Below are 14,525 nucleotides of genomic sequence, written 5' to 3' on the forward strand. Positions count from 1 at the left end.
TTCATTCTCCTTCCCTCTTCGTTCTCCTTTCTTCTTCCTTCCCCCTCTTCTTTTCCCCTTCCTTGGTATCTTCCCATCTTTTTCTGTCTTTCCCTTTCTTCTCCCTTCTTGGATGCTCAAATGCAAAGGGGGGGGGGTTGGAAACTTTCTCCTTTTGTTTTGCTTTTAGTTTCTTTTGCTAGCCCTCCGCCAATGAAAATGGAGCTGGGGGGAGGAGGGTTCAGCTGCAACAGCCTCCTGCAGCCCTCTGCCAGTGAAAATGGAGCTCAGCGCCTGGAAGGGCCACATGTGATTCTCTGAAGCTGTTTTCACTGGCAGAGGCAATGCGGGCCGGTCCTTCACTGTTTCCAGGGCAACTCCGTGAGCCTTGAGTTTGGCACCTCTGATCTAGAAGAGTTGATGACCCTCTTCTTTCCTTCTTCTTCTTCTGGCATTTGGGCAATGTAATCAGTCAACAAGACCATGAGGGACTTTTGGGAATGGAAGATAATCCAGGGTAGGAAGAGCAATGAGATAACTATCTCAACAGCACTGATGATGCTATCTAGTTTGGTAATGAAATGTCTGCAAGAAACCCATAAAGCTCAGAGAGCACTAAGGACCCCCACATCTGAGTTTCAATGCTGATAATTGGATGTATTTACTAGGCTCACTTACAAATTCCCTTCCAACCTTTTTACTCACGAAACAGCTCTGTGCAAGAGTCCCATCTTAAAATCCCCGCTTACCGAGGAGCAAATTGTTTTATCATCCTAAAGGTAAAGGTTCCCCTCGCACATGTGTGCTAGTCGTTCCCAACTCTAGGGGGGCGGTGCTCATCTCCGTTTAAAAGCCAAAGAGCCAGCGCTGTCTGAAGATGTCTTCGTGGTCATGTGGCCGGCGTGATTGAACTCCGAAGGTGCAGGGAACGCTGTTAACTTCCTGTTAGGTAAGCTCCCTGTTGGGAGAGCGAGTGCATTCAGAGAAGCGTTGTGTTGGAGAACACACAAACCAGCATACAGAGACACTGCAGTTTAAATAGGCTTTTACTTTCGTGGAAAGAGAGGTATCAGAGTCCATCAAACAGTCCAAGTCATACACGGATAAGACAGTCAGTCATCAACGTCTTTCAGTTAAGGGATAATCCAAATGTCATAGTCCATAATCATACAAACAGCCTGGTACTCAAAGTTTGCTAGCAGTTGCAAAACTTACAATAGCTCACAGCACTTTCTAACAGCCAGCTTCCAAAACACTCAGATCAGATCAGCCCAGCATCTAACCGAACAGAGAGCTAACAGTCATTCTGGCTCCCTCTTATGGCTGATTGAGGAAAACAGCAATCAATCACATTTTACAGTATGATTTAAAGAAACAGGTATAGCATTGTTACATGATTTATATATTGCCAATTCAACCGTTAGATTATATTCCTAACACTTCCCACCAAAGGTGGTTCTGATACAGCATGGGTTGCACAGGTAAACCCACCAGTGGCTGGCCAGGTTAGGTGGTCTTAATAGAATGAACCTTATAAATTCATTTTAGTTTGGCTTTTAGTCCAGTGCCCTAGAGTCCCAAAGGTGACTTTTAGCTGCAGTGAACCTTCTCCCCCACATCCTCATAAGTATTACAAATAGGGCTGAACTGTGTGGCAAGACCCTGTAAAGTGGAGCCACAGGAAGCCAGACGTGGGTGAGAGATAGAACAGAGAAGTTGCAGAAAACTGTTGGTATGAATTTCTGCTTTTGTATTTTTCCAAGATGTACTTCCCTGTTCTGAACAGGGGTTTTTACGTTTTGTATGAATACGCCTCTTTAAACGCCCTCTGATTGACAAAGTTTGATTAAAGGTATAAAATCCCTGCCCTGGGCGTAGCTCAGATCAGTTCAGATTTTGGTGTGTGAACACACTGAACTCAATGCATCCAATAAACCTGTTTCTCTCACCTTCGTGGTATCAAGTCCTGGTCTTTCGTAAGTAGATTACAAACCTCAATCTGCTGCAACAGTTCCTATTTTTCTACTTGCATTTTTATGTGCTTTCAAACAGTTAAGTTGGCAGCAGCTGGGACAAGTAACGGGAGTTCATTCTGTTACGCAGCACTAGGGATTCAAATCGCTGAACTGATGATCTTTCTGATCGACAAGCTCAATGTGTTAGCCACAGAACCACGGCGTCCTAGATCGTATCATCCTAGGGTAGCCTGAAATAAACAAGTCTTCTTGGAGTGGTGCCTTTGTTTTGCCATTTGCCAAGGAAAATACCATATTTTTCAGAGTATAAGACACACTTACTCCGTGCCCCCTCCCAAAAAAGTGTGTGGAAATGTCTGTGTGTCTTATACTGTCTTATATTGCAGTGGGGGGAGGGAGGTTCGCATGGCAGCGATCAGCTATTCTAGAACAAGCTATGGTGGCAGCAACGGGCTGTGCCAAACAGGCCACACTGACGGGCCACAGCGAATAGGCCACCTTGGTGGCAAATAGGCCAGAAGAATACCAGATGGGTGCTGGGAGGCAGATTTCCCCCCCTTGTTTTCCTCCCCAAAAGCTAGGTGCATCTTATAGTCGAGAACATTTTATAGTCTGAAAAATACGGTACTTTTAAAATAAAAGTCTTTGTTCAAGGTTACTGGAGAAGGCTCTAAGGCAGTGGTTCTCAACCTGTGGGTCGGGACCCCTTTGGGGGTCAAACGACCCTTTCACAGGGATCGCCCAAGACCATCGGAAAACATATTTTCGATGGTCTTAGGAACCGAGACACCAATTTTATGGTTGGGGGTCACCACAATATGAGGAACTGTATTAAAGGGCTGCGGCATTGGGAAGGTTGAGAACCACTGCTCTAAGGGATATACCACTGATCCATTCAGCAAGGCAAAATCAGATTTTGGGTTGCATTGGAAAAGGGAGAGGGAACAAAGGAAAAAAAATATCCAGTCATAGAAATATAAAACTGAGCAATTAAATGGCTTGAGTTAGTCAAATCACACGGTTGTTTTTAGGAAACCCCAGGAACAGGAGTCAAACAGAACAAAATAGACTAGGGATTTCCAAAGTTGGCAACTCTTTAAGACTTGTGGACTTCAATTCCCAGAATTCCATGCTGGCTGAGTGCCAGGTTTGGAGACCCCCTGATATACGCCGCTGAGCAGGACAGACTCTTATATTGCAATGGAGATCCCATAATTTTAAAGACACATGATCCCCGCCACGAAGTCTTGCCGTATTTTCTTTCTTCCATTTGATTGAGACCCTGTTCGCCCACCTCCAGTTGACAAACAGATTCACAGAGTTGGAAGGGACCTTGTGGGTCATCTAGTCCAACTCCCCCACCCAAGCAGGAAACTCTACACCATTTCTGACAGAGGGCAGCCCAGTCTCTCCTTGAAAGCTTCCAATGATGAAGCTCCCACAACTTCCAAAGGCAACTTCTGTTATATTGGTTGATTGTTCTCACTGTCAAGAGAATTTCTCCTTATTTTTAGGTTGAATCTCTCCTTGTTCACTTTCCATTCATTATTCATTGTCTAGCCTTCGGGTGCTTTGGAAAATGGCTTGATCCCCTCTTCTTTGTGGCAGCCCTTCAAATATTGGAAGACTGCTATCATGTCTCCCCTGGTCCTTCTCTTCACTAGACTACCCATGCCCAGTTCCTGCAACCGTTCTTCATATGTTTTAGTCTCAAGTCCCCTCATCATCCTGGTTGCTCTTCTCTGCACTTCTAGAGTCTCAACATCTTTTTTATAGTGTGGTGATCAAAAACCATGTTTCAGATACCCCCCCTCCCTTCGACAGAAACAGATTTCACAAATGAAAAGGTTATGTGTCAAAAACCACAAGCACCATAAAGTAGATGGAACTGCGAATGACATTTTTATTTTGGAGACCTCTTAACCGGACAAAACCACCCCCCTCTCTTTTCATAGGGCTGCTTACTACTTCCAAAATTTAAGAGTCCCGTATTTTTCGGAGTATAAAACACACCTTTTTCCCGCAAAAAAAGAGGGTGAAAATCTGAATGCGTCCTATAAACTGAATACAGCATTTCTGGCCTCCCGAAAACCCACCTCCTTCACCAAAATGGCCATGCAAAGCCTTTAGGAGGCTTCCAGAGTGCTGGGGAGGGCAGAAATAAGTGAAAAATGGGCCCTTTTTTGCTCGTTTTTGCCCCCCAGCCCCCAGGAGCACTCTACAAGCCCCCTAAAGGCTATGCATGCTTTTTTAAAAAACAAAAAACAGACCTCCCAAAAAATTTTGGGAGGTCTGCAGAGTGCAAAAACTTTTTTAAAAATTTGCCTCTTCAAAATCTCAATGCGTCTTATACTCTGAAAAATACGGTAATTCTGAATCCAGTTCCCAGAATTCTCCAGCATCATGGCCATTAACAAAAATTCTGAGACTCTGGACTTCGATTCCCAGAATTCTTCTGTCAGTGTGGCCCATTGCTAAGAATTTGGGGACTATAGATTTCTATAGAGTAGAAGTGCCCTCCCTCCCCACCACCATCTGGGAGATATCAAATCAAATTGGGAGTTCCAGATTGCACATGGAATGTAATTGAATACCTCACTTTTAAATCATGCCTCTAATCTAGAACCTGTAAGGATTTTATTTTCTTTTTAACCAAGACTTTCTTCATCTGTTGTTATTTTTTAAAATAAATACCTAAGATTTTCTCCTTGTTAACATTAAAAATACGTTTTAGGATACTAAAACAATTTCAGTCAAATGAGAACTATGATATGTTGAAAGTAAGACTCATTAAGAACTTTGACATTTGATATGAATGTACGTAATGACTGTGGAAGAGATGCATGAAAGCTAATTGTAACCAATTGACACACTTTCTACAAGATGTAATGTAAGATGATGATTTTTGTGTGTGTGTGTTGTTTGTTTAATAAAAATGTTAAAAAAATTGTAAAAAATAAAAATACCCAAATGCCAAGAAGAGAGTGGATCTGTTCAGTGGGGAAAACACTGGAAGCTAACTTCACGTTATGCTGCAGCCTGATTTTTTTTTATGCGACCACAACCGAGCCCAAAATTCCCATCGTTAAGTGAGACGCTTGTTAAGGGAGATTTGTCCCCGTTTTAATGACCCTTCTTGCCATAGTTAAGTGAATTGCTGCAGTTGGTATGCAAGTTCCTGAGCCGAGGTGGCGCAGTGGTTAGAGTGCAGTACTGCAGCCACTTCAGCTGATTGTTATCTGCAGTTCGGCTGTTCAAATCTCACCGGCTCAAGGTTGACTCAGCTTTCCATCCTTCCGGGGTGGGTGGGTGAAATGAGGACCCAGATTGTTGGGGGCAATATGCTGACTCTGTAAACCGCTTAGAGAGGGCTGAAAGCCCTATGAAGCGGTATATAAGTCTAACTGCTATTATTGCTATTGCTATGGTTGTTAAATGAATCCAGCTTCCCCTTTGCTTGTCAGAAGGTCGTAAAAGGGGAACACGTCCCATGTCCCCCCCCCCCCCGGACTCCGTAACCATCATAAATACGAGTCAATTGCCAAGCATCTGAATTTTGATCGCGCTACCATGGGGATGCTACGAAAATAGTCGCAAGTCACTTTTTTCAGTGCCGTTGTAACGCCAGTCACTAAATGAACTGTTGTAAGTCGAAAACTACCTGCAAGTGGCCGATTTTGTACACTAGGCTAAGATCAAACGTCTGGCTCAACAATATATTGTGACTCCAATCAGAGAAGAACAAAAGTCCGATTAGGTAGGCCAACACACCAAGACTGAACCACATATGGGTTCCTGCACTTACGACCACAATTGGGACTGCAGCAGTCACTAAGCGAGGTGCCACATGAATGCACCCATTTTTTTGTTTTGTTTTGCAACCTTCATCAAGACTTTTCTTGCCATAGCCATTAAATGAACCGCTGCAGTGGTTAAAATTAGCGACATGGTTGTTAAGTGATTCGGGCTCCCCCCCCCCCCATGGACTTGGCTTGTCTGGAGGTGGCCAAAGGGGATCGCATGACACTCATCCCTGCCCCCGGGACACTGCAACCATCATACCTATGAGTCATTGTCGAGCATCCCAATGCAGAGCATGATATGCCTGTGAGGATGCTGGAAGGTTGTAAGGGTGGAAAATGGCTATGTCATTTTTTTCCCAGGGCTGTCGTAACTTCAAATGGTCAGTAAGTGAACTGTTGTAAGTCGAGGACCACCTGTAACTCAGGCAGCATCCCCATAGCCACCTGGTCAAAATTCAGGCACTTGGTGACCACATGTGTAAAGGGTAGTTGCAGCATCCCAGGGCCACCTTTAAATCATACTGTAAAATGTGATTGGTTGCTGTTTCCTCAATCGGCCATAAGAGGGAGCCAGAATGTTAGCTCTATGTTCGTTAGATGCTGGGCTGATCTGATCTGAGGGCTGTGAGCTATTGTAAGTTTTGCAACTGCTAGCAAACTTTGAGTTCTGAACTGATTGTATGATTATGGACTATGTTATTTGGATTATCCCTTAACTGAAAGACATTGATGACTGATTGTCTTATCCGCGTATGACTTGGACTGTTTGATGGACTCTGATACCTCTATTTCCATGAAAGTAAAAGCCTATTTAAACTGCAGTGTCTCTGTATGCTGGTTTGTGTGTTCTCCAACACAACTCTCACAACGCTTCGCTGAACGTACTCGCTCTCCCAACGGGGAGCTTACCTAACACTTTTTGTTACCTTCTTAGTAAAGTCAATGGAGGAAACCGGCCGTTTGATTCTCTTTTAACAAATGCAGGGATTTTGCTTAACAACCTGGGGGGGGGGGGTTCATAAAATCAGGTACAGTACCCTTAAGAGTTGTCTTGCTCAGCAACGGGAATTCTGGTCCCAATTGTGGTCGTAAGTCAAGGACTACCTGTACGTCAATGCACTAAATCATATAACAGCTCCAGTCCCTGCAACTGGCCACGGTCAACTTTGAAGAGTTCGAATCTTTGGGTCTGGGAGTCATAGAAACCTTCTCTTGATTGGTAGAAAACCATTTCTGAAATATCTACAGCAGTGTTTCTCAACCTTGGCCACTTGAAGATGTCTGGACTTCAACTCCCAGAATTCCCCAGCCAGCATTTGCATTTGGAATTCTGGGAGTTGAAGTCCAGACATCTTCAAGTGACCAAGGTTGAGAAACACTAATCTACAGAGATTCTCAGCCATCCCAGGTCCTGGTTGTACCAAAGGTGCTTTTTTTCCCCCCAACAGGCAACTTGGACTTTCTGTTTTTTCTTTGAAGTCGTTTTGCTTCTCATCCAAGAAGCTTCCTCAGTTCTAACTGGATGGTGGGGAATGGAAGGATTGAATAGAACAGAATAACAGATTTGGAAAGGACCTTGGAGGTCTTCTAGTCCAACCCCCTTTGCCTCCGGCCCTTCAACCCTAGGGAGGGTTGAAGGGGCTGAACAGAAAGGAGGGGAGGCCCAAAGGACAATACAATACAATAGCAGAGTTGGAAGGGACCTTGGAGGTCTTCTAGTCCAACCCCCTGCCGAGGCAGGAAACCCTATACCGTTTCAGACAAATGGCTATCCAACATCTTCTTAAAGAGTTCCAGTGTTGGGGCATTCACAACTTCTGGAGGCAAGCTGTTCCACTGATTAATTGTTCTAACTGTCAGGAAGTTTCTCCTCAGTTCTAAGTTGCTTCTCTCCTTGATTAGTTTCCACCCATTGCTTCTTGTTCTACCCTCAGGTGCCTTGGAAAATAGTTTGACTCCCTCTTCTTTGTGGCAACCCCTGAGATATTGGAAGACTGCTATCATGTCTCCCCTAGTCCTTCTTTTCATTAAACTAGACATAACTAAACAATAGTTTGACTCCCTCTTCTTTGTGGCAGCCCCTGAGATATTGATATTCCTTGCAGAGAGCTACTCATAAATCCTCCCATTCCCCACCATCCTGTCAGAGTTGAAGAAGCTTCTTGGAAGACAAGCGAAACCTCTTCAAAGAAAAACCAGAAAGTCCAGTTGCCTGTTGCAAAAAGCACCTTTGGGACATTTTTCAAATACTTTCCATACTTCTCCTAGTTCCTCCTTTTCTCTGGAGAGCCAGAGCTACAGGCAGGCCTGTTAAGTCAGCCAAATCAATCTTTCCAAACTTTCTAAAAATTGGAGTCCTGTTTTCTTTTTTTTTGAGGGGGGGGAAGGGAGGGATAGAACCCCTCTTCCCAAATAATTCTGCAAATGTTAAGCCTTCAGATGATGAACCTGCGCCCACCCGCTCCTTTCAATTATTTCCCTACTTGAAAACTGCGGCAGCCTTTGACTTCAAACCCGAGATCGCGTGCTCTTCTGTTTCCCGTAAACTAGAATTCCCTCCCCTTCCAAGCGGAATTTCCTCCTCTAGTTCTAATAGGTTCTCCAGGAACTAAAAAGCCAACCGATCGGATCTTGGATCTCAAAATAAAAACGGAAGTCCTCCTTTACCGTAGACATTTTCATTCTACCCCACACGTGGCAGATTCTCCCTTTCTGGAAAAAAAAGAGAAGATTCCCCCAGCCCTGCAGTGCAGGTGCGAAGGGGATTCTGAACAGAAGGGGTGTGATCATCTATCTACCCCTCTGATCAACTTCTCCAGGCATCACACCATCAGCATCTCCCCCAAACCTCACGTACTTTGGTCTGGGTAAATTGGTGGACACAAACACACACCTGCCAGTTCGTTGTAGCATCAGTGTTGAGAAAGGAAACCCTTTGTTAGTGCACAATTGCTGAAAATGCGCCCCTTCTAGAGAAGAGGTGGAATTGCCGCCGAAATACGGAAGCCGCCGACATCTCCCTGGGAAAAGGAAGAGCCCACTAAGAATCCACAGAGGTCCACTTGAGGAGGATCTCAGGAATTGCCTTCTGTGTGGATTCGCTGGTGACTAATGAGGTTTGAGCTCTGAGTAAAGCTTTTCCCACAGTCCAGACACCGGTACGGCTTCTCTCCCGTGTGAGTCCGTTCGTGCGCCACCAGGCTGGAACTGCCCCGGAAACTTTTCCCGCAGACGGAGCACTGGAACGGTTTCTCCCCGGTATGGATTCGCTGGTGAGTAATGAGGTGGGATTTGTAACTGAAGCTTCTCTCGCACACCACGCACTGGAATGGCTTTTCCCCCGTGTGGATCCTCCGGTGTGCGCTGAGGCGCGAGCTGACACTAAAGCTTTTCCCACACTCCCCGCACTGGTACGGTTTTTCGCCCGTGTGGATTCTCTCGTGGCTCACCACCTCAGAGCTACGGAGAAAACTCTTCCCGCAAAAGGAGCAGCGGAAGGGTTTCTCTCCCGTGTGCGCCCTCTCGTGGGCCAGGAGATCGGAGCTCTCGCTGAACGTTTTCCCGCAGTCCAAGCAGACAAAAGGTCTTTCTCCCGTGTGGCTCCTTTGGTGCTTCCGAAGCCGAGAGCTAACGCTGAAGGTCTTCCCGCACTCGGCGCACTCGTATGGCTTTTCCCCCGTGTGGATTCTCTGGTGGCTGTTGAGGTACGAGCTCTGGCTGAAGCTTTTCCCGCACTCCAAGCACTTGTAAGGTTTTTCTCCCGTGTGGATCCGGTGGTGGGTAATGAGGTTGGAGATGTCGCTGAAGCTTTTCTCGCACACCGAGCACTGGTACGGCTTGTCCCCCGTGTGGATCCGCTGGTGACTCACGAGACCCGAATTGCGGCGGAAACTTTTGCTGCAGTACAGACATTTGTAGGGTTTCTCTCCCGTGTGGGTCCGCTCGTGAGCGATCAGCCCGGACTTCACGCTGAAACTCTTGGCACAATGGGAACACTTGTAGGGCTTCTCGCCCGTGTGGGTTCTCCGGTGGGCGATGAGACTGGAGCTGACGCTGAAGCTTCGTCCGCACTCCGAGCAGGTGTAAGGTTTCTCGCCCGTGTGGGTCCTCTCGTGGACAATCAGGCGCGAACGAAGACTGAAACACTTTCCGCACACCGAGCATTTGTGGACTTTTTCCCCTGCGTGATCAGAACCCTGGCTGAAAGTTTCTTTGCATATGATGATCTTGACAGCTGGTTCATCATCTGTGTTTTTCTTTTCTGTTGGGGCGACGCTGAGATGTTTGTAACCCTCCACCAAAGAAATGGAGTTTTGAGCCCTCTTCCTTGGAGGTTTTCTCAAGCCAGCATGTTCTGGCTTCTGCTGGCTTTCAGAGATGGCTCCTTGCTCATCTGAAATGGGAAGGGAATCCGGAGTGCCTCCCTCGGATGCCTCGGGCAGCATCTCAGGTTCTCGCCTTGCCTGCTGGGGGATCCCAGCGTCGTTTTCACTCGCGCAGAGATCATCTAAAAGGAACCCCAATAAATTTGGACCAACGTTAGTATAAAATTGTTCTAGTTCTGTTCTTTCAAACCAAAAGGGCAAATGAGGAAATAGCAACAGCACTTACATTCAGGGGTGACTTCAAAAATTTCAGCAAGGGGTTCTCTGCCCGGTTGCTGGGTGGGCGTGGACATTGTGGGCGTGGCCTAGTCGGTCTCCTGTACCAGGGGAGGGGGGAGGCATTTTTGCCTTCCCCGGGGTCCGGAGGCTTTCTGTTTTCCCCCTCCCCGAGCCTTTCAATCAATAGGATAGTATGAGCCTGGTCTATAAGTCATATGACTGTAACTTTGTTGCTTTATCCTTACGATTTATATTGATTGTTTCCTAATATGATTTGATTGCTTATTTGTATCCTATGATGATCATTAGATGTTGTACCTTATGATTCTTGATGAATGTATCTTGTCTTTTTATGTACACTGACAGCATATGCACCAAAGACAAATTCCTTGTATGTCCAATCACACTTGGCCAATAAATAATTCTATTTCTATTCTATTCCTATTTCATTCTATTCTATTCATATCCCATTCCATCTATTCTGTTCTATTCCATTCCTATTTCATACTATTCTATTCTATTCTTATTCTATTTCTATTCTATTCCTATTTCATTCTAATTCTATTTCTATTTCATCCTATTCTGTTCTAATTCTATTCTATCCCTATTTCATTCTCTTCTTTTCTATTCTAACTCTATTCTATTCCTATTCTAGTCTGATGGATTGATTTCCCAGCTGCAATTCTGGGAAAGGTGGAAAGAAAGAGAAGAAGAGAGACACCGGCAGTGAAGGAGATGAACTCTATTACAGAGGTGATGTTGGCCCCAGTTATCATTGACAATGTGAATAATAAAATATCTCAACATTAAGCCTCTTTTTTTTAATGGAGACATTTTTCTTGCAAACTGGTGGCAAATTATCTTTTAACAATCACACAGAAAAATTTCCTCCATGATCTTCTCGCTCAACCTGATCCTTCAAGTCAGGGGTGAAATCAACTTACCTTCGCTACCAGTTTGCAAATGTGAGTGCACGGGCCACCCCCGTGCATGCACAGGACTGTCCGCGCATGCGCAGAGCGTCAAAAACGGACGTGATGACGTCCAGGAGGGTGCATAGAGCCCGCTACTGAGAGCGCCTGCAAAGGTAAGTAAAACAGCGATGGGGTGAGTAGAATCCGCTATGCCACGCGATTTAGATTAGCTAGAAAACAGAAAATCCTTCTTTTCTAGCTAATATAAATCGTGCGTCGAAGTTGATGGGTCAGAAATACTGGTTCGTCCGAACCGTTAGCATTTTTTAACTACTGGTTCGGGTGAACTGGTCTGAACCGGTAGCATTTCACCCCTGCTTCAGCTCTTCCAATGGTGCTTCATCACCACTGTAACCGAGCCCATCCTGTTTGGTGCTAGTCGCCTCCCTTCTTCTCTTTCCTTCCACCTTCACAGGCTTCTGAGAGTTCTGAACAGACATCACGTGTCCAGAATAGAATAATTTGAGTCTTTTGTGCCTCAACTGAGAACCATTTTTCCTGTCTGCCTGATGAGGCCTTCGTTTACTCCCAAAGCTTACCTTTAATTGAATTGGACTATTGTTAATTGGCACAAGTTCTCCATGTTCAAGAGGTGTTATGATAAGTTATAATTGGATATGAATATTGAATGGTACCCATGAAAGGAAGATTAGAAATCCTTTTGGATTATATACAAAAGTTAATAAAAAAGAATTACGTTAGATACAGTTAAGTTTTGATTATTAGGGGGAAAATTTTATGATACAGGATATAGTCAAATAAAGGAGGGATATTGACAACCTATATATATATGTATGAGTATAATATAAGGAAACTAGATGAAAATTGCCAACAGCGATTTGGAAAGGTGGATTAGAAAACTTTGTTATTAAGTATTATGGATGTTTAGCTAGAATAGGACATAAGGATTCAGTGTTATTGGAGGATTTTAGAAATATTAAATGAAATGCCAGTATGTGGTTATGTATTAAATCTTGGTATATTTTATGATGAAGGATGTTTAAACAATTATAGTCAAATGAAAATGGAGGTATGATGATGGTAGCATGTATAAATATCTGAGTTAAAATACTTGAGTTAATATGAATTATGCTTGATGACTTCGGTAGAGATGCACAAAAAACTTTTGTCACCAACTGATACACTTTCTACAGTATGTAAAGAAGGAAGATTTTATGTGTTGTGTTTGTTTTGAAAATAAAAATAAATTCTATTTTTTTAAAAAAAGAGGAAGATATTCCCAGCCTAAATGAATGAAATGGAATTTGGGTGCAGGAGAATCTCCCGTCAGAAGGTTCTGAGGCGAAGCGATGCGCTTCAGGGGACTTTGAATGCCACGCGGGTTGTGTCTCACCTAAAGACAAGTTCTCCAGAGGCTGCTCCTGTTTAACCTCCAAACACCGTTGACTCTGCTCAATGTCTGGCAAGATTTGGTCGCTGGTCTTTGGGGAGCTCGCCCCCGTCTCCTCAAACAACTCAGGCACCTGGAAAAGCAGGAGAAATCCCATTCAAGGATGAGGAGATCAGAGTTGACTGGAAACGTTCCATAACTGTGACCAATGACATCCCCCCCCCCCCAACTTAAAAATCATTGAGAGCAATTATTTCTCCAACTTGGCAACTTTTAAAACAGGTGGACTTCAACTCCCAGAATTCCTCAACCAACCGGCTGTATGGGGAATTCTGGGAGTTGAAGTCCACGTCTTAATGTTGCCAAACTTAAAAAAACAAACAAAAAAAAAACACTGATCTAGAGAAATAAGTAGTTCTTGACATATGACTACCACCAGGACCAGAAATGTATGGTTAAGAAATAGGGTGGTTAAACGAGGCAACGTGTGACTGTGCCCAATTTTATGAGCTTCTTACCACAGTCGTGAAGCGAACCACCACGGCTGTTAAGCAAGACACCAGGTGACTATGCTTTGCAACCTTTCGAATTGCTGACTTTGTTGGAAATCGAGTGGGGAGGTGCCAAAAGGTGATCATATGACCCTGGGATGCTGCATCCTTCGTAAACGCCAGCCTGTTGCCCAGTGCCCAAATCACCATCGCATGGGCCATGGGGATGCTGTGACAATTGCATGTTCACAGCTAAGGCAAGCCCCCCTTTTTTTAGTGTTGATGTATCTTCGAATGGCCGTTAAATGAATGGTCGTAAGCAAGGACTGCCTGTACCCAGCAGGAGGTTAGATAAACAGAGGACAATTCTAAATATCTTGGATTCCCTCTTCAGAATTAAGTAGCAATTAGTTTTACCTTAATTTTTCTCTTTCTCTGTTATTTTAAAAACTGTTAAAACGAGGGGCAGGAACTTGCTTTCTTCCTCAGCCCGCCCCATAGATCAGAGTTCACCAGGGGTGGGCTTCAAAAATTGAAGCAATGGTTTTCTGCCCCGTTACTGACTGGGCGTGGCCTCGTTGGCCTCCTGCACCACGGTGGAGGCGGGGGGGGGGGGCATTTTTCACCCTCCCCAGGCTCTGGACGTTTTCTTTGAGCCTCTGGGAGAGTGAAAACTGCTTCCCCTGGGCTCTGGAGGCCCTCCAGAGGCCAGAAATAGGGCTGTTACCGGACATCCAGAACCTCCTCTTCCTCCCCCCCCATCCCCAAGCCTCTGTGTGTGCCCTGCACTTACCTGGCATGATGAATGGGCAGCGTGGATACTCCTGGGAGGGACTGGATGGGATGGGAGAAACTGCATGGCCAGCCAGGGGTAGCATTTGGATGTTTACCAAACTGGGCAGAATCATAGCTAGAGGAGGGCCTGAACCCGTGCAAACTTTTCTACATTGGCAGCCCAAAATGTTTGGGGAGGGGGGGAGAGCAGATGATTTAGTGGGAGGGGCCATCTCATGTGTGTGTGAGCACCCAAGATTTTTGTGGCGACACTTGCACGAGCGGAGCCATAAGTGCCCACGATGCTTGTATACAGGACAGCCATTCACGTGGCCCAGTGGAGATTAGGCCACGGCCCAAGGTTGGGGAACATTGGTGCAATTCTTTCCTTGCGTGTCATACCATTGACATTATAAGCAGCTATCATTCCACAGAATTACAAACCTTATTCTTATTGACTTCTAAAGATACAGAAGGATCTTGACAAACTTGGACACTGGGCACTATCTAATAAAATGAAATTCAGTGGTGAAAAGAGTAAGGTTCTACATTTAGGCAACAAAAACGAAATGC

At 45.0% G+C, this 14,525-nt stretch overlaps 1 protein-coding gene across 1 annotated transcript in view; it reads right to left on the reverse strand.

The window, feature by feature from the left end:
- Positions 1–7,935: 7,935 nt before the first annotated feature.
- LOC116502493 (zinc finger protein 850-like) overlaps positions 7,936–14,525 on the reverse strand; it is a 39,327-nt gene continuing 32,737 nt past the window's right edge. Inside the window, exons 8-9 of the mRNA XM_032208374.1 lie at positions 12,691–12,820; positions 7,936–10,265 (exon numbers count right to left, since the gene is read on the reverse strand). Of these exons, the coding sequence (XP_032064265.1) occupies positions 8,833–10,265; positions 12,691–12,820 (1,563 nt within the window). The 3' untranslated portion in view covers positions 7,936–8,832. The remainder of the gene's footprint in view (positions 10,266–12,690; positions 12,821–14,525) is intronic.

This window comes from Thamnophis elegans, chromosome 2, assembly GCF_009769535.1.
Source record: "Thamnophis elegans isolate rThaEle1 chromosome 2, rThaEle1.pri, whole genome shotgun sequence".
NCBI lineage: Eukaryota > Metazoa > Chordata > Lepidosauria > Squamata > Colubridae > Thamnophis > Thamnophis elegans.